The sequence below is a fragment of the Lottia gigantea genome (assembly GCF_000327385.1).
Source record: "Lottia gigantea unplaced genomic scaffold LOTGIsca_18, whole genome shotgun sequence".
In the NCBI taxonomy this organism is placed as follows: domain Eukaryota; kingdom Metazoa; phylum Mollusca; class Gastropoda; family Lottiidae; genus Lottia; species Lottia gigantea.
The window spans coordinates 3,071,916-3,093,322 of record NW_008708301.1 but is presented as its reverse complement, the minus strand read 5'-3'; the positions used below and the strand labels follow the sequence as shown (position 1 = coordinate 3,093,322).

Below are 21,407 nucleotides of genomic sequence, written 5' to 3'. Positions count from 1 at the left end.
ATGAAACAGTATTGAATTGTGTTAATTATATATTCTGTTTGCACAGTGTATGGGATGGTCCTGGTATTTAGCAAATGATATGCAATTTTATATATTAAGTCCACTGATGATAATCCCCCTATATTAGTAAGTTTTTAAGTGTTATATCTTTCTTATATTAGTAAGTATTCCATTATATTAGTCTATTCTATTAAATTAGCAAGTATTCCATTATATTAGAACGAATTCAATTAGCAAGTACTCAATTAAATAAGTAAGCATTCCATTATATTAGGAAGTAAATTAGCAAGTATTCCATTATATTAGAACGAATTCAATTAGCAAGTACTCAATTAAATAAGTAAGCATTCCATTATATTAGGAAGTAAGTATTCCATTATATTTGTAATGTTCAATTAAATTAGTATGTATTCCATTATATTAGAACGAATTCAATTATGTTAGTAAGTATTCAATTATACGAGTAAGTATTTGATTTTGTAATAAGTATTTTACTATATTTGTAAGTATTCAGTTATATCATAATGTACATGTGAACGTTCAAAATGGAAATAGAATCCAATAATGCTAAAAAAATTGCTTTTGCATGCTGCATGGTGTTACCCATGTTCATTAGCTCAATGGAGTGAGGAATGTTAGTATAAAAATTATTCTGTGATATATATATATATATATATATGGTGCATGTACTTTAATGTTTATATTATATAAATGAAATGAAATCAATATTTCAGTAATAAGTATGTTGGTATGGTAATCAGTAGTGTGTTTTTATTAACAACCACAATCACAGCTGGATTGGTATCTCAATCTTATAAATTACAAGCAGGATTAGCCTTAACTGCCCCAGCTGCTGGAGCTTCAAACAGCACTAGTAATTCTACGTAAGTACTCTTTAGGTCAAAATACTGACTTTAATGTATATACATTACAGTTTCTTCTTACATAGCAGATTGATTGATACTTGATGTGCGATCTACATTTCAAATATTTCATAGTATTCCCTTTTTTTTTATTCTAGAGCTGCTGGTACTCCTGATACATTAGACTATTTCATGGAGTATTATATCACACCATGGTGTAGAATGGGACCATATATCATTGGTTTATTAGCAGGTTATTATCTCTATAAAACAGAGATCAGATTCAGATGGAATAAGGTATGTTTGAATGACTAACCTATACTTGTCAAAAAGAGCTTGGTGATCCTGCCACACATGTCTGGAAAATAGAGCCAAATCAACACCCTTGATCAGAACAAAATCAGAACAGATAGATTAATGTTAATAAACCTGTGGATGAATTGTGGATCTTGATATCGTTGTGTGGAAATAAATTCTGCTTTGTCATGTGACAAGCCTTACATTACCTAATTGTTGCAGCTGTTGTAGGGTTTGTCTGGTTGCAGCTGTTGTAGGGTTTGTCTGGTTGCAGCTGTTGTAGGGTTTGTCTGGTTGCAGCTGTTGTAGACTTTGTCTTGTTGCAGCTGTTGTAGGGTTTGTCTTGTTGCAGCTGTTGTAGGGTTTGTCTCTGTTGCAGCTGTTGAAGGCTTTGTCTTGTTGCAGCTGTTGTAGGCTTTGTCTTGTTGCAGCTGTTGTAGGCTTTGTCTTGTTGCAGGTGTTGTTGGGTTTGTCTTGTTGCAGCTGTTGTAGGGTTTGTCTGGTTGCAGCTGTTGTAGGGTTTGTCTTGTTGCAGCTGTTGTAGGGTTTGTCTTGTTGCAGCTGTTGTAGGGTTTGTCTGGTTGCAGCTGTTGTAGGGTTTGTCTTGTTACAGCTGTTGTAGGGTTTGTCTTGTTGCAGCTGTTGTAGGGTTTGTCTTGTTGCAGCTGTTGTAGGGATTGTCTTGAAGCAGCATTTATTTCTCCATGATGATTACAAGATTCACTGCCATTCCTTACATTTTGTTTTTATACTATTCTAGTTAACAGTTGTTACTGGATGGTGTATAGCTACAGCCTCAGCATTAGCAGTTTTATATGGTTTATATGATGTAGCACAAGGACATCCTTTATCAGTTGAAACTTCAGCTTTTTATAATGCTGTCAATAGAACTGTCTGGGGAGCCTGTGTTTCCTGGGTTGTTATTGCCTGTGTTGGGGGATATGGGGGTAAGTTGATCGAACTTTCAGATATATGAAACATGTTGCTCAGAGTTTCATACTGTATGACGACCAAACAACTGGTCTGTTTCAGCCTTTATTGACTGACTATTGCAAATCATGAATGCCTGACAATATGACACAATATAAGTATGATTGTATTGTAATTTCATTACCTGTAAATATGTTAAAAGTATGAATGTATTGTAATTACTCATTTCAGGTCCAGTAAATAGATGTAAAGTATGACTGTATTGTAATTTCAGGTCCTGTAAATATATAAAAGTATGAATGTATTGTAATTTCAGGTCCAGTAAATATATAAAAGTATGAATGTATTGTAATTTCTGGTCCAGTAAATGTATATAAATATAAGTATGATTGTATTTTAATTTCAGGTCCATGTAAATATATAAAAGTATGAATGTATTGTAATTACTCATTTCAGGTCCAGTAAATAGATGTAAAGTATGATTGTATTGTAATTTCAGGTCCAGTAAATAGATGTAAAGTATGATTGTATTGTAATTTCAGGTCCAGTAAATAGATGTAAAGTATGAATGTATTGTAATTACTCATTTCAGGTCCAGTAAATAGATGTAAAGTATGATTGTATTTGTAATTCCAGGTCCTGTAAATATATATAAGTATGATGGTATTGTAATTTCAGGTCCAGTAAATGTATATAAGTATGATTGTATTGTAATTTCAGGTCCAGTAAATGTATAAAAGTATGATTGTATTGTAATTTCAGGTCCAGTAAATGTATAAAAGTATGATTGTATTGTAATTTCAGGTCCAGTAAATGTATATAAGTATGACTGTATTGTAATTTTAGGTCCAGTAAATGTAAATAAGTATGATTGTATTGTAATTTCAGGTCCAGTAAATGTACATAAGTATGATTGTATTGTAATTTCAGGTCCAGTAAATGTGTTATTATCATGGAAAGGATTGATTCCATTGAGTAGATTAACCTACTGTGCCTATTTAATTCATCCTATAGTGATGTATGCTTGGTTTTTTGCTCAGAAGAAAACAATATATTTGACTGATGCTACGTTTGTAAGTATATCTTTGTCGTTTAAAATTACATTACTACTAGATATATCTCATATCTAACCAATAACGATATCATAACCAAGACAATTTCATTAATCAAAATCAAAATCAAGCCTGGCAAAATCAATGGTAAACATTGTTTAGTATTGGACTCCTCAGATGTTTCAAAGACAGTAAACATGGTCTGCTTCTTGGCATTTGGCTACCAATATTCAATTTTGTACACATCGAATGTGATTTTTTTTACAATTTTGATGTGGCTCTTAGTGCTCAACTACAAAGTAATTATTCTCTGAGTAATCATATTCTGTGAAAATTTTACACTGTTTGCATCATGGTTCTAGAGATTCTGAAGATTTTTCTTTTTGTTTTTTCAGGTGTTTCTATTCTTCTCATTTTTAGTGGCTGCCTACATGTTGGCTTTTATACTGTCATTACTGTTTGAGTCACCCATGATGGGATTAGAAAATGTGATATTTAAACGACAAAAAAGATAAAAAGGGTGATTTCTCAACAAATTTCTATTTAAAATGTAGCAGTCTAACAAAATTTCACTTTATGTTTTTTTTTTTTCCAAATATTCTGTGATTTATGGTTGCCAAAGACACAATTTTAGAATGTTAAATCAGTTCATTTCTTTACCTAATTTAATAATTTTCAATATTATTATTTAAACATGACATATATAAATTTAAATTGTTTTGGATTGTGCAAATATTTTTGTTGCCTATATTTCTATTCTGAGTAACAATAACGTGTTTTTTTTAATTTCTGTTTAAATATTTCTTTTTCTATTCTATGTAAAATTTCTTCTGGTGTGGTTGAATTGTAGTGATTTTTAACATTATTATTTAAACATATATTGCTACTTTTGATGAAATTTAAATTGTTTTGAATTGTCATTGAATTTTTTGTTTCTTATATTTCTATTCTATTTATAAATATTTTTGGTGAGACACAGTTGTCTAATTCTGAAAAGGAATATTGGACCTCTATCAGCTGGTAACACTAAGAAGAAATAAAAAAATGTGTCCCATCAAGGAATTCTTTTTAATCATTCTTTTGTACAATATCAGTCCCAGAGAAGGAATTGTTGTAAATACGAGTTTTTAGTTTAATTATACTGTTTTATACTCTATGATTAGTATTTTGTATTTCATGTTTTAATGATTCTTTTATATACTTAGATTTCAATTTTTTGTGTAAGAAATTTTTTAATGAAAAAATCATGATTAATTTTTTGAGATATCTTGAATTGAATATGGTTACTTTTTAAATATCTTAAGAAAAAATCTAAATAAATGTTGTGGAAAAAATCCTTATTATCACAGGCTTAATGAATAAATGATCTTAGTCATCCGCTATATTTTTACAATGTTATTTTGGTTGTTTTTTTTATATAAAACGGCAGCTATAACATAATAATGGTCTAAAATAAATGACCATCTAATAATAATTGTGATTGATTGAGCTTTATTGGACCCTACCTCTTGAAAATGTCTCAGAGTTGTGTGATCATTACAATACCTTTAATCATAATTATTTTTGTCATATCAATTGTCAAAAGGGTGTGTTTTTATTTTGATCTTTTTTGAAGATTATGTTATTCCAACCAATAAAACCCATTTTATAACATTATTTAAGGTATAAAATGTACAATCAATGGAAGGCTTAAGTTACTGAGTTGTATGAAGAATGGGGAAGGGAAAATCCTATCCCATGCCTGTTTTGTATTGGCTATTAGTATTACAACAATTATTTGTCATATGTTGCCCTCACACCATAGTGAACACCAGTTGCAGAAAAAAAGGCAAACTTTGAGCGGCTGTAACTTCGGAACTAATTCAGATAAAGCATCCTGTTTTTTGTGCCGTATAGAACCAGACATTGGCTACCCACCCACTAAAGCAAATATTAATAGAAGTAACAAGTAACAACTCTCATGAAACTGAGTTGTGCTTTCAGAACTCATGATTGCTGACATTATTTGCAACTGGTAATTGCAAGGTGTGAGGGAACATTTAAGTTGAAAATTAAGATAAATTCAGTACTAGAATATTTGATTGCTTCAATTTCAACAAATCAAGCAATATTTTAATGTTTTTTCAAAATTTAAAATAAAATTGTTCTTTGAATATATTAAATAGTTTTGGTGTGGAACAGATAGTTTTCACATTTGTAAGTGACACAAATGCTGACGTTTTTCACTTCCTTTTCCTGTTATGTCTGTGAAGATTGTCATAATATATAATAGTATTCTATCTTCGCTCAGGGTTTATGATTTGAATTCCAAAGCATCTTGATTTTCCCAAAAGGTGAAGGGAATCTGGAATGATTTAAACCTCAAGGAATTGTCATGTCAGTGAATTCCAATTTTTATGATTCCATGAACTGCTTTTATTTTTGACAGTGATGGATATTTGATTCAAGAAAATAAAATAGCCTTTTTTTACAATAATTTTTGTTCTACACAATCTACAGAAATTAGAGAGGATTGCCGAATGTGAAATTGTAAATTTAGTTCAATGAGTCTGCATACTTTGATCCTACAAAGTCCTCCAAGTCCTACATTGGCATTGTTACCACGATTTTCAAATCAGCTTCCCTTGATGATTGATTACATATCTGGAACATACTGACAGCATGCGATAATGTTTAATTAAATTATACTGTATACACCACATAAATATAGAAATAGGCGACGGAGAAGCACAATTTTCTCTTGATAAAGCTGCCTATATGATCATGTGAAATGTTGAGTGAAGTAAATGTTACGAATATATCAATATATCTTAAGCTACTAACAATTTCATCTACTGAAGGCAATGGATGAGGACCAATGTGGCAACTCAAAGGGAATATATTACCATCATGATGCTCAAAATTTGAATAATGACAATTTTTACCTGTTTTATATTTAATTAGTTTGAATTGCAAGTTATTTTAGCTTCCAGTTATTCTGGTTTTAGGTTTATTCTGTAATCTATATTTGCATAAACTGAATGTTAAATTATTTCAGATGTTTTTTATACCTATATTCATTAGCGCTGGTACAATATATCGGACTATAGCTAACCACGTACCATCTTCACAGTTTCAAGCCATTGCAAACTGCTTGTATTTTTCTTGACCGCAATCGGTATCGGATCCTTTCTTGTATCATAGAAATCAGCGATTGGATTGTACGCTATCGAATACAGCAAATCTAAAGAGAAAAAACTAAACAATTGTGAACAATGATTGTCTAGCGTATAATCCAATCGATTGTCCGGATACAGTGTGGAGGGAGACAGATCTCTGATATACATAGGTTCTACTCTCGATGCGATACTGACGACCTCATGTCTTATAGTAACTCAATCTTCTCAGTTAACCAAATACTTGTATCGACCATTCATAAAAAAAATCATCTTCAGTTTAATATTTTATTTAAAAATAAATTGAAACATACAGAATACACTCCTGTTTTCCAACAAGATCACTACATAACATAGATTTGGCCTTTAATAAATCCCTATCCAGTCCCCTATTAGACCCCTTTACATAATGATTCATAGAACCGTCACTATCCTTGTCATATTTCATGCAATATTGACAGACATTGCTCTGTCTATTAATAGTTCCACGAGTTCAAAAAAAAAAAAAAATACGTAAAAGCTAAATCAAAACATCAGCCGTTAGTTTCTCTTTGTATAAGTAGTATATAATGTTATTAGTTGTTAGTAAGGATTACAAGAAACATAACATGGATTTCTAAAAATATATTGTATTATTTAAAGTATTAGGCCTACTTAGGCTTTCTCGTTTGCCCCCAGTCATGAAAATATATCTTATATAGGGAAGATTGTTTTCGTTTTGAGAAATTTGTCAACAGATCTTTCCTATTTTCTGGATTGGATTTTCATGTAGTTATCTGGTGGCAAGAATGTAAAACCACCGGAAGCAGGTTCCATTGTCCAAGTTTCTCCAGATGGACCTACTGCTTTATCAAAGGTGAAGTTTCTCAAAAGCACTGCCAAAATTAAATGCAACTCTGGTCTAGCAATGGTTTCACCCAAACAGTTTCGTCGTCCTGCTGAAAATGGTAGCCAGGACATGGTTTTGGGAGCTAGAGATCCATCTTCATCCAAAAATCTTTCTGGTCTGAATACTTCGGGATCACCCCAAGTCTCTGGATCCATATGCAAGGCCCAAGTATTTATCAAGATTGTTGTTCCCTTTTGTATTTCATATTCACCTGAAAAAAAAACATTTTATCCGGTTAGATCGGCTGTATAGTACAGCTCTGTATATCATATGTACTGAACAGGTACTTCATAAAATCAATGATCAGGTTAAGCATGCTCGTACCACAAAACCATCTCCTGGATATATCCAGAAAATTTTACTTTCAGTTTATGTAATTGATTTGGCTTTGAGACGGACTTTATTATATTTTGAATGTTTACATTTTAACATTAAATAGATATTACCATCAGTATTTACTTTACTGATAAAAAATATCCAGGTATATATCTGTAATGCAATACTTATACTATTATACAATTTCTTTAAAATTGCAATCCCTTACAGGCCATTAATAGAAAGAAGTGTAGGCAGCCGAGAACTAATGACATGGTTAGAGTTAGGTAAGGATGACCATAACTTGTTGAATAGAGTATATAGATCTGCCTCTTTGATCTGTGTTAGATATAAGGGGATGAAAGTCGACACAGGGTCGACTCTAGGAAGGACAGGAACAGGCATCAGATTTGTTCTTACCTTGAGAAGGATTCGAACAAATCGGCTTGCGGACAACAATCCTATGTAGACGAAAATATCAGAAAAAAAATACAAAATTGTAATCTAATTTTAATAACTGTATCCTGTATCTTAATAAAACACTAATCTATATTCCTACCTAAAGTTGTATCACATTGGGAAGTATGCGGTACACTTAAAGGAGCAACCGGACAAATCCTCATACTTTCATGCAGCACGGCTTCGGTGTATGGTAAGCTGGACCTATCCTTAACACTTGGAGCTTGATTTAAATCTAAAAGTATAATGTAAATTTGGTTGATTCAAGTGAAATACTTTTGTTGAGCTAATACTTGCGGTTGCCTATCTAAATATGTTCTTTAACCTGATTACCTCCATGCTGCGATCTCTTTCAACCAGCATCCAAATAGCTTTCAGAACCTAAATTTGATTGAGATTGTCACATTCTATTAAAAATATTCATTTCTACTCCCTTGATCAGAATGGAAGATAACAAGCATATGAGAATACACGACATGGAGGGAATTGATGATATTCTTGCCTTCTTCTTTTTCAGTTTCTGCTACAGTCACTGCTCATCCATTGCAGTCTTTTGTTTACGTTGCTGGATATTGAGCGTCGAAAGAAGTTGTGGAAGTTGTCAGTGTACCGGTAAACTTATCTTAAGGACTGGTGTCAACATGGCAAGGGACAAAGTTCAGAGGACTGAAAAACAGATGGTACTCACCTAGGATTTCATCAATTTCAGACTGAACCTTTTTCTGTATTTCAGGATTTTCGGCGAGTAGATAAAGTGTCCATACTATAGTCTGTCTCGATGTATCAACTCCGGCTACAAAAGTCAAAAGATATTTAACTTTAATTCTTTTTTACTCTTTGTAATTTTAAATCACACGGCCTACCGCGAAAGTTCTGCTATCGCAGAAAATTTCCGAATGATTTCAACTGTAATTTTTAGAGACCGTATTGCATAAAACTTATTTACCTCCAAATATATCTGCTATTGTCTGTACTATATGTGTATCAGTTATGATGTTTTCGATATTGGGATCATCAACAGCAGCTTGTTTCTTGGCATAGATCATAAAGTCAGTAAAGTCTTTCAAATTATCTACAAAATTAACCATAGGCTACTCTTTACATATTGATAGTGAAAGAATATGAAATGAAATGAATAGGAGATAGGGGGGATTCCATTACTGCAACTAACCACCATACATCAGTGCCCTCCATTTTACTTGCTCCTCCTCCTCCTCTTCTGTCTGGTTACGGGTCTGTGTCCAATGTAAAAGTATATAATTCATAAGTCTAAAAAATTCTTGGACATCAAAAGTTAATATGAGGACATTAATATTAAGGATTTAACGAGATATAATGATTGAAATTCAATACATCTGAAGTACTATCAAGGCTCCAGTGGTCCAACGAAAACCACTGATCACTTGGCAGTTAAAGCGGTTGTAAAGAGGTTTTATAGTTTTTAAATGTGAATCCAATGTATGGCTTCGATTCGCACTATTCCAATGTTCTGTCCGATGTCTGTGGTTCCTGTAGTTATAGAAAAAAACATATATGATGTCACTGTTGCAAAAACTACTTGACGTCATAAAACTCTTAGTTTTAGTGGAATCGGTGGAAAGAACTACAGACGCCTGGCTGAAAATTGGAATGGTGGAAATTGATGCTATCAGTGTCCCCGATACACATAAAAGTTTATGAAACTCCTTTAATGTACGTTACTGGGCATAAACTATCTAGTAGCCTAACCAAGTAGCTATAAAGATTTAATATAGATATTTTCACTTGTTTTAGAATATAAAATTACCTTCTGAAAAGCTTTGAACATGTTCATGATAGTTTTTATACATTACGTCCAAAAAACTGTTGAACATCTTCATTAGTCTGTTGTATTTTTTAGTTGGCCAATATTTCAGTAATGGTACAATATCTTCCCAAAGACCATTGCCAAACTCGGTGCTAAAGGTGTCAAAATCTGATACTAATTCGATAAATTCCTTATCGCCCATTTCATAACTGAAAAACAACAATATGCATTGATTATGTCAAATTGTGAAATTTTAAAGGGGTGGGTAGTCCTACAATGGCGGATTTGAAAACATTCATGAGAAAAAGCTAACGGAAAAACATGGCCGCCACAAAATATTATGTCTACGTAGAAAATTTGCAAAAGAAATCTAAAGACTAGTGGTTGGGGTGGCCTTGTGTAAATTACCTTTTACTAAAGCAGACCCCAGTTAACAAATTAAAGACAGTTAAACTAATATAGCTCAAAATGGAAACTGGTTCATTTTCTTTTTCTTTCAATAATCGAATAGTTCTGGATACAGACTCGTGTAGTTTCTCTTCCAATTTGTTGCCGGATAAATATTGTCTGAAATTAGAAGATAGAGTTGTTGATATAAAGCATTGCTATAAAGCGCTGGTCATTACCTGGCTTTGGCCTCTCGGTTTCAATTTACTTTCTTTCATAATACATATGGACAGAATTGCCTGTTTAAAATTCTGCGGATCCCGACGCGACCTTGTCACCTCTGATACTGCCTGCTTACAAACCAATCCAATTTTCAATATGTTATAGAATTTCACTATAACTAAGCTTTTAAGTCGTCTCAAAAGCAGTTAATAATAACGAAGGGCATTTTGTGATACATCAAAAAGCTATGTTTTAGTGGAATAGCAATAACCACATACATTGACTGAATTGAAGTGGCGTAAGTTGATGTAAGTTTTCAATAGAACTACGTACAACTGACTGTACAACATACATAGGTTAGGCTTCTATTATTCTTCATTCAACCCTTTCAGGTCATCACTTCAAAGGAGTTTTCATTGCATGCGGACAAACTACGAGCTGGTCGAGTACCTGAATATTTTGTTGTGTCAAGGCCACCTACCTTAAACCTTGCAACGATAATTTCCGTTGTAATTTCCAAGCATATGTCGTGTCTGCCATTGCAATACTCTTGTAACCTTCCGAAATTACTTCCACTGCAACAGTCAAAATCATATAATAAGGTAATTTCTTAAAAATCGAGTGGCACAAGACAACTATACTCAACCAATATTAATAGAGATTGAGAAGGTCATTCATCTATTTTAAAGCACAGCAGTTTGCCGTATGATCACCAGTTACATGATTCACTATATATTTCCTTTTATATTTCTTTACATTATGGTGATTATGAAGCCACATCTTTTCTGCATAGGTTTCTTCATGCTCTGGGGTCATTGATAAATCAAACCCGTTCTAAATAAATTGGTTAATTCTTTCGGCGTTAGCTTTCATTTCTATAAGAACTTGCTGAAATAATCTTACGTGAATGTAAATGCATTCTTCCGGCAAAATCACCACCTTTTTTGACAAGCGCATCATTTACAACATCGGCATTGTTCAGTGTAATCATTTTCTGTGGTCCTAAACAAAGTATAAATAGTTATTATCAATATCATAATGTCACAATCTGATTTAAATGTTTTTCGTCTTTTTTTTTCTGTGGTATTATTAGAATAAATTTGGCAACCATTGACGCTATTGGCCCGAAATGAGACTGAACACGAATTACAAAGAAATTACCCATATATAGTGTTATGATTGAACCATATTCTTTTCTCCATTTGAACAAAAGTTTAAAAAGTGGTTCGGACGAATTCAACACTGGAATATGAAAAGAAGGCAATGGCTAGTTTGGAACTCTTTTTGGTTACATGCAAATACCAATAATAAATACAAGTAAGTAAACTCTTTAGGAAAGTCCAGTTGATGCATTCAGAGTATGTCTAGGTGTTCTGAAAGAGCCAGCTTACGAACAAACTAGTATTGTATTGTTGATAGTATATAACTGAGGTTCTTTAACCAGGATAACTCGGTCGTTAATTCGTGTAAAGGTCACAAATAGATGAGCATAATGTCTGTAGGAAGTTTGTTGGATGCCAACATTAACAGAAATAAGAGATAAATAGTGGAAGATGTGACGAAATACTTACACAACAGATTTCCAATCAAGGGTAATGGCCGAGGCCCCGGTGGAATTTTAGTTTTCTTTTTGAATAGTGTATATGTTATAGCTCCAATAGTTACTCCCAACAGCAACGCCTGGGTTGTAGTCGATACGGGGATTTTATTCAAGTATGTTTCCAACATTTTTTTACAGTACTGTTAAAAAAAGAAAAATATTCTGCTATAAGAAAAGAATTGGGTAGGCCTAATCATATCGGTTATTTCAAAATGTTATCAGAGGCTAGGTATGAGTCTGCATGGTTCGGACTAGGCTATATGGTTCATTAAGATGCTTTGATTCGTGAAAAAGTACAAAAAGTGGGATGAAAAGATTGTTGAAAATGTTTACAGCATATATCTATAAAATGTAGACTAACTGAATGTGCCTTTTCACCAACTGTATTGTTTGGTCCCGATCGTACCACATCTTTTTGGTCATGGTCTGGAACCTGCAGGCATTGTTGAGCACTGCCCTACACCCTCTGGGGAGGACCTGTTGCGACACTTTGGGGTTTAATTTAGGTCTTTATTTAAATGAAGAAGTTTACAAATGTATGAAAATCGTATAATTCCTCCTTTTTAAGTAATGTTACGAAAGCAGAGGCACAGCGATTCGCGTGTTGCACCTAGTTTTTTTTTCAAAATGCGTCAAGAATTTTGCCTTCAAGAGTGTTTGCATTTATGGACGGAAATTGGTGACACCAATATACACTCGGCATTTCATGTTGACATACCCCATATAAAGAAATAAATAGGCTATATTTCTTCACTCCTGTTTGTTTTGCGACCTTGGCCCATGTTATAGCTGTACGGTATTGAATTGGTGTAATCCTATATACAATATATTATCATTTAAGCTCGGGCTATTTACCACGCATATTTATGTACTGCTTCAGTGTCAGTGTTACATATCTAAGAATCTAATAGAAAGAAATGATCCAGAACCAGTGACCCCAGTATATAATGTTCTAACCTCACAAACTTAACTATTATCTTATGTATACTAAGCTATATGGGACAACACTCAGTGGTGTACTGCAACGTTTCGACGAATTTCTCTCGTCGTCCCCAGAAAAACGGTGATAAAAGTTTTAAGCAAACATGAACTCTTATTCTAAAAAAAACCACAAAAATATTTAACACGTCGAAACTTTGCAATAATCTGCAACCAATGATAGGTAAAATTCATTGTACTAGCAAATGCTGACTGTCATTTAAAGGGACAGATCGATGTACAATTTTTGACCAATCAAACTTTAGTCTCAGAAACGTTTTTGTTTTAGCAAAGTCAGTCAGGAATAGTGTTCACATCTCACTGTCGAAATTTGAGCCTTTAAATCCACGTGTGTCCAGAATTATCCGCGTTTGAATGTTGACTCGTGACGTACAGAAAAAGCTTATATAGAAATAGTGAGTAAAATTCCTAGTTTGAAGTATTTTCTAAAGGAATTATGTGATATTTCTTGAACTTTTGAAGACTATTTACATATATTCAAGACTAAAATCAACCACCAAAAATGCCGCAACTGTCCCTTTAAAAACTGTAGCCTATAACCTATAAAAGAATAACATACCTTTGCAAGATAACAGCAACTATCTTAATCTGCCTAAGCTTAAACTTACACTTCTTTAATCAATTACCGATTCAGTATTTCAGTATACACGTACTCAATAATGATGTTTATAATAATGTTTATGCTGTTGAGTAATATTCTATAAATAAGAAGTGTCCTGTGTCGGTTGACATACCAGATTTCAGGTGGCTGTCTGGATATACGTGTCTATCATTTTATATAAGAAGTAGAACACAAATCCAAGTCTTGATAATTGAATTTACACTAAAAATAAGCTCTAAGTTATCCGTGAAGAAAACTTACAAGTATTCTGATTTCTACAGTACAAGAGGTCTGTTTTGTTAGAAATAGACTTAATAGATTTATGCATTATGATAATTGAAGTTAAATCAATAAAATTCCACTGTTACTCATAGTGACTAGTAAATAATAATATATAATTCAAGAACTCGTGAACAGGTTTCGTTTCATTTTTTTTTATCTGTAATCATAGATGAACAGAGCCCGGGGGCATAAGTAGGGGATAGACTGACATCATGGGGAACAACTCTCGTGTATCAGGTTTAGATATTCCAAAGTGGTTTTCCCCTGTACCTACTGATACAAGGGCAATTCGTTCCTAACCACAATTTTCAGTTGAAGTGACTACAATGAAAACACGAGGACAGTAATGGACGCGAGATGCTTTTAAACAGAATGATCTTAACAAAGTACATAAGGTACGAAAAAAAATATTTTAAAGGAACAAATCAATGTATTTACAAATTTAACAACCACAATAACAATCCAGGCATTTTATAACGTCTATCTTCTGTCTATCTTCTACGTCTATATGTGAGACTTAATTACTAGACTAGTTTGTAAGTTTTATAGTCTGAACGATGGCTATATATACATGTATTTCACAACGGTAGGTAAGACAGAAAATAGGCCTACTATAATATAAACAAAGTGATATTTGAGATAAACCTTGAAATGTATGCAGATTCTATCCTTTTACATATTCCTTTTGCGGCATTAAGGGTAGAGATCCCTTTAAAGTCCTCGCCTGTCAAAGTTAGTTGGGTGAGCACTATTAAATTTAAAGCTGGGGCTAACCATAAGGGGATATAAATCACAAGTTGAACATGTTCTAAACCACTTTCAGCATCACATGACATGACCTTCTATCTTAAAGCATCTTCACAAGATCAAACTTAAACGAACTCTAGTTTCAAAGAGCTATTTATTTTGTTTCACCTCTTCAGTTAAACCTGCAACTGTGCTATCTAGAAAACTAGTTTTTTGGCTTCTATAAATCATACAACAAGCTTGTGTTTACCATAAAAATTTACATCAAAATCTACATGATATATATATATATATATAGGATAAAAGCAATAAAATTTAATTAAAACATAAACAAGGTAAAATGAAACATAAAAAAAAACCAATTTTTAATTAATCACCGATATATCTTAGAGTATAATACTTGATTGAAAGTGATACATTAGAATATTTTAAAGGATGACTATCTCTTAGAATGAACAAAAAATATAAAAAACTCTCAAACTTGGCAAATGAGAGTTTATCATTCATCATTTACCTGGTGTCATAAATTTACAAATCTGATCAAGCCAAAAACCATGAATTGATGTTTTTTCATTCTAAAAGGTAGTATTTTTCTTTAACCACTGAGAAATCATATAACAACAATAATATTAGAAGTACTTACGGTAGTAGTCGGATAAATATTTGCTTTCAAAGCTGATAAAAGATCAATACCAACCATCAGTATCACTTATCATAATGAAATCTGACGTCTGGTTCAATTAGAGAAAAATACTATTAAGAAATTAAAGTAATGCCTTATAAACTGTACATATAGAAAATTTATATTTATGTTATGGTTTAAACAATAATTTATTTATTTTAACTATATATATATATACTTTTAACAGAATAATAATTTGATGTTTATAATTAGCATGAATTAAATATTATCTGAACCATAACATAAACAGAAATTGTAGTATATACTTATATAATTGATGAATGTAGTTCAAGCAATTGTCTAATTATATCACTCATAGGTTTTAATCATTATCCATGAATATATATGTAACCATCCAGGGTTAAATCAAGATATTTTCCCCTCTTACAATAGTTATTTTTGGTTGAAGCACTGAACATGATATGTTGATTTGAATTAAAAGGGAAAGCAACTACCATAATATACTAGTATAATAACTTCGGTTCACAAAAGATCCTTTCTACCACCTGATCCTATTCAGTAATATCAACAGGCCTTAACAAAATAAAATGCCCTTGTTTAATTCTCTTTTACAATTCTACATAAAACAATATTTGAACTCTGGGACATATATAAATGTTGCATTGCATAAAACAGTCTTTCACAAATCATTCATAAAAAACAAACTGCTATTAGAAGATGTAGATCACCTTTAACAACAAATCATTATAAAGCATTTAAATTTAACTCTCTGGCTACAGTTGTTTCTAAATGGTTTCTATATTCTCAGATTTATATTCATGTATAAGCTTACATTTATTAAAATATCAAACTCAAAAAAAGACTAAATATCATGTTTTTATTATATTATTATATAGAATATAATGGCAAGATTTGATCTAATGGATTCATAAGATCAAGGTATAGTCTACTATAGTTATAGTTATATTGATATCAAACTAAAGCTCAGTGAGGCCGGCCTACAAACGAGTCTGAATTGTGTCTGGTTCTCTTTCCACCTTTAGTTGGTCGTAACAATTCTTGAATATGCTGAACAATCAAATCAATAGCCACTGAAAGAATAAAAATAATGTTTTGAATGTTGACTTACTTTATTATGTTAACTTATTATTAAGAAAAGAATTTAAATGCCTAAAAACACAGATATACAATATTAAATTATTCTACCTGTATTATCTGCACCACGTGGTATAATAACATCAGCATATTTCTTTGTCTGAAAATACAATAACAATTCAACACATACACTTTTACACAAACACTATAATTCTATTGTAATCAAAATTAGATTTCAATTTCAACATCATCAAGTTACAGTTTCTACATGACATGCTATCATTGGTTAGAAATAACATCATTAGAACCGGATTGTGGTAAAAAACTAATTGAATTCTAAGTTTAATTACATTGCTATATTTCTTACCATTGACATTGGCTAGAATATACTGAAACTCACTTAATGACAAATGACGATGTCAAATACATTTAGCAAACCATTAACATAGAAACTATGACTCAGTAGACAGAAATTTGTCCAAGGCTCTATATATATATACCCTTCTTTCACATGCAATGATTTGGTATTTTTATCAAATGAGTTTAATAACTTACTGGTAGACAAAATTCTTCAAAAGCAGGTTTAACAAGACTAGTATATTGATGTAATATCTTCTCCAGACTTCTTCCCCTTTCTTGTATATCTCTTAATACTATAATACAACAACTCTTATTGTATTTTAAACAGATATCAACAGATAACCTCGTTAGGGAAAAAGAAACTTTGTAAATACAGACTTTACCAACTGAATCTCAGCTGTCAGATGCAATTCAATGCTTTAGACTGTGGTCACTTCAAGGTAGTTCTCAACATTCCATCAAGCATTTGTGATGTCAGGGAATTGTTGAGATCTGCAGGTGAAAAAGAACACCCTGAAAGTGACAACAGTCTAGATGTCCATTATAAAATTTTGTTAAATTGAAGGAGGACTTGAGTTGGATTTAAAACTTAAAAAGTGTAAAGTGAGCTAACAAACATTTTCATGACTACATGTATATCCTTTAAAGTACATAACCAACAAATTTCTCTACATCAGTGAGATAAGAATTGTTTTAGAAAAGAAAACCAACCTCTTCTAGACAGTCTTGTATCAGGATCTGTATCAACAAATAACTTCATATGAAACATTTCACGCAATTCTTTAAAATAAAATACTAATATTCCTTCAAATAATACCACGTCAACTGGATGTACCTGCATACCATCATCACGTCTGTAATAAAACATGTTCAATATCAGTCTATTTCCTGCACTATCAACATCATTTTGTATGGAATGTTTTATTATGTCAGCTTGCTTTCCATGACCTAGAAAATTCTTTGGAACAACATTTTTTTTTTTAGGTCTTTGACTTTTACCAATGCTCTGTTTTCAACAAACATGTTGCAAAAGATTTATCTTTGTCTATTGTGAGGAATTGTGGATAATGTATATTGTTTTCATCCTTTGATGTGTTGTAAGCCTTTTATTAGCAATTTCTTTTGATTTGTTAGAATGAATTACTATAATTCATGCTTAAATGTGCCAAAATTCAACTTAAGAATAGTTGAAATAATTTCCTTAGGTCGTAGCGTGTGCAAAAGCAACCAAGAGAAGCAGAAATCATCAAACTAATAGTCAAAATCTTACCTGCAATTATTAACATAGTCATATTCTGGTATCTGAACTGTCTTTCCAGCTGCTATATCTTTTAATGCCTTAGTCATTGCTTCAAAATCAAAAGCATCTACAAAACATAAACATCATTTATATATAATATTATTACAAGAGGATACTTACAACATCAAGAGTAAAATAGTGCAGTTTATTCAAGCTAAATAAACTCAAAAAAAAAAAGGCATTCCAATAATGATTTAGAAAACTAGCAGTGATTAGTATAATAGATTAATAATATGTAGCCAAACTGCTAAAAATTGTACTCTATAATTGAATTAATTTTATCATTGAGGTTTTTTTTACCCTTTGATATTTTGTGTAGATATAATTTACCTGGATGATCAAAATTAAATTCTCCTCTTTTAGCTCTAGCATCTTGTTCTGGCGTTAGATTCTTGTAGAAAGCATCTTGGCTAATAATAACGACTTGTCTTTGACGATGTTCAACACCAGCTTGTCCCAACTGATCCATTATCTTAGAACATACTGATGACTACAAACAAAGAATATAAAAAACATAATTTAAAACATATTTATATATACATCAGTTTTATTCTCTAGTCATTATTTCATCCAATGACCACAATGGTGTAATTTGTGTTGAAACATTATGTGTTTAATATTTTATTAAAGAAGTGTGTTTATTTCATAATATTCCCTTGTGTTAGTAATATACATCAGCCCCATCACCAGGAATGAATTGCAGCGGGTGCTCTGATTTGTGCCAAGGTGGTGTGGGCAGAGCATGTTAACACAGAGCGATACAAGTTATGTGAGTTATGGCCTTCCCCCAGACAACTCATTTCTAATGTGTCAAACACCTTATCAAAACATTCATCTTTTTGGTTTTCGTTTTGTAAGACACTGCAAATTAATCAATCTCCACTGAAAGAGGTTTGCTGGGGCTTAATTCTCACTTATGGGGCCCAGCCCCCGTTGACCCCACGCTAAAGACGATTCTACATTTGCGGTATCCATTAGTTTATTAATGTACCAAAAAGCAAACTTAATCTAAAAGAATACAGGTTGTGTAGTTGAAGATTAGTTTGATATCCTTCTATTCAACCATACATAGCAAAATTATCAAATGTCATAACAAATGTCCAATAAGGCCAACTTAGGATACATCAGAAAAAATGTGGATGCCAAGTTTGAAATCTAAAGAGCAAGGTTTGACATTTGTGTAACAAATATTTTACCTTTCCCGATGCTGTACCACCTGCGACACCAATTATAAAAGGACGTGGAATTCTTTCTAAACCATTCACTCGTGGACTGTTTCGACCATTCATTTCATTTCTACTTGACGCCATTTTCCTGCAGTCAGTGACAGTTGTGGTGATCAGTAGTGTATAATATGGCCTCCTGCAGAATAGTTTGTTTACAAAGGTTTAGGATACAACTCTTTCTTCTATCTGAATGGGGAATCGCTTGGAGCAGAGGCTATGTGACCATATACATTGTTTTCTGGAGATAATTGGCCACTATTTAGCCAAGAGATTATGTATTTTTATCTGTAAACATGCAATGGCAGGCCCAGATTAAACCTTATCAAGGGTAAGGTAATTTTTTTTTTTTACCGAGCACAAGTTAGCCACCATTAACACAGCAATGTGTTTCTACAAAACAAAGATGGCTGCGTTATTGACAATATATCACTAGAAAATATCACACGTCTCACTCTCATCACCAAAAATGATCAAATAATCGTGTTTTCAACAAGCAAAATTTTTTCACACGTACTTGGCAGAAATATATATCTGAAAGTCTCAAATTATGATTCTGGTAATAATTTATAATCAGAAAAAGGTTAATCCAACCGAGTTCTGGGCCTAGCCTACTCCATCTACTTAAGTTACAATTTATCCTATACCAATTAGTGAACTGTGAACACTGCTTTAACTCTGTGCCAGTGCCTTCTGTTGAACAGTCACTTGTTACCTTTCAACCACCCTAATCTATTATAATGATAGACTAATATGTAGTATATATTTGAATCATTGGCAAGAAGTGATGTGGGTTAGGCGGAGGGACTCGGTTATTTTGAATAATATTTGATTCCGAAGTAAGATAAAAAAAAAAAAAAAAACAGTATGAATTATTTTCCCATTTCTTTGTTTATTGCCTCGAAAAGTACTAAGTCCATATTTTTATAGCTCGTTTGGCAAGAAGAGTAGGCAAAAAAGTGGACTATTTAACAGTTGGCTAGTTTTTGCACGGTGTTGGTTTCGAACAAATTGCTTACATTAATTATGATATGAAAAGAAATTAAATTAGTAAAATTTTGCTGACTCCTTTCCGCTCATATTAGGCGAATAAAAGTAAATAGTTTTATATTTATCTGAAAATGACCCGAGGCAACGTGACACCATAGAGTTATTATATAACCTATATCTGTAGGTCCAAGGCCTGAAATAGTTCCGCATGCAAGCTAGGCTAGACTATTGCTTGCTACGGTTTATAAACTAAAAAAAAAAAAACAAATCTATAGATATTTCGCGTTTTCTACATTTATAATAGCCTACTCTTGTCATCATTCATCTGATAAAAATATATTTTATTTAACGTTCGGTCTAATTTTGCCCAATAGCGGCAACTCTTCACATTTTGTAAAGATATCTTTTAATGAACAGAGCATTTGATTGGCTGAACCCAACACATGAGAATACTTCGTGTGCATTCATGGACGTGAACAGTCTCGTATACAATTACAAACTAGAGCCACTCGTGGCACAGAGTGGGACTTTGCAAATGTAGCAAAATGCAAAAGAACCTGAAAAAATCAACCTTCCACGATAATTAGATCAAGCGCAAGATCGGTCTAAAGTTGAGAAATTTTCATTTTTTAGAAGATTGTAATACCGGAAGTGGACGTCAGATCTCACAAATGAAAGTATCAGCAGATAGCCAAGGTCAATGACCTTTGATCTTGTAAAGGAGAAGGTCTAAAAAGGTCAAGATCAAGAGATATACGCCATCAAAATTTCAAATTGCTAACGACTATAAAACCGGAAGTTGACATAGGACGGCAAATATAAAAGTATAAATAGATAGCCAATGCCAATGACGTTTGATGTTAGAAAGGTCAAGGTCAACAAAGGTCAAGGTCAAAAATTGAAAATTTTAAATTCCAAAACCTGTTCCTTTTTTTGAACTATGAAGCAAAAACAATTGAAATTCTAAGACAAAGTGGCTCAATATATGAGGTAATTGTATGCAAAGTTCCATTTTGAACAAATGTATACTTTGCGAGTTATGCCCCTGGCCAAAAATGTCAATATTGAGTAATTTAACCCGGATGTGCCACGCCCACTTCAATTGTTTTTTGCATAGGTTAATTGATATTCAGGATGTTACGTTATGTTCGAAATGTAAAGCTGCTACATAATATAGGTCAAAAGATATAGGTCAACAAACGTCAACAAAGG

General features: G+C 32.4%; 3 protein-coding genes across 3 annotated transcripts; 1 reads left to right on the top strand and 2 right to left on the bottom strand.

Moving 5' to 3' along the window:
- Positions 1-1,055: 1,055 nt before the first annotated feature.
- LOTGIDRAFT_113994 (hypothetical protein) lies at positions 1,056-3,657 on the top strand (the record flags this gene model as incomplete). The annotated part of the gene is made up of 4 exons (XM_009052346.1): positions 1,056-1,160; positions 1,921-2,107; positions 2,979-3,163; positions 3,538-3,657. 4 exons carry the CDS (start codon positions 1,056-1,058, stop codon positions 3,655-3,657), a joined length of 597 nt encoding a protein of 198 aa, XP_009050594.1.
- A 3,384-nt stretch (positions 3,658-7,041) lies between these two features.
- LOTGIDRAFT_114147 (hypothetical protein) lies at positions 7,042-12,083 on the bottom strand (the record flags this gene model as incomplete). The annotated part of the gene is made up of 10 exons (XM_009052345.1): positions 7,042-7,397; positions 8,061-8,195; positions 8,649-8,753; positions 8,907-9,032; positions 9,747-9,955; positions 10,155-10,313; positions 10,837-10,930; positions 11,259-11,349; positions 11,506-11,597; positions 11,927-12,083. 10 exons carry the CDS (start codon positions 12,081-12,083, stop codon positions 7,042-7,044), a joined length of 1,524 nt encoding a protein of 507 aa, XP_009050593.1.
- A 4,128-nt stretch (positions 12,084-16,211) lies between these two features.
- LOTGIDRAFT_113948 (hypothetical protein) lies at positions 16,212-19,271 on the bottom strand (the record flags this gene model as incomplete). Its single annotated transcript, XM_009052344.1, has 7 exons — positions 16,212-16,318; positions 16,434-16,482; positions 16,878-16,975; positions 17,394-17,536; positions 17,953-18,049; positions 18,313-18,472; positions 19,179-19,271. The coding sequence occupies 7 exons, from the start codon at positions 19,269-19,271 to the stop codon at positions 16,212-16,214; spliced, it is 747 nt and encodes a 248-aa protein (XP_009050592.1).
- Positions 19,272-21,407: the final 2,136 nt, after the last annotated feature.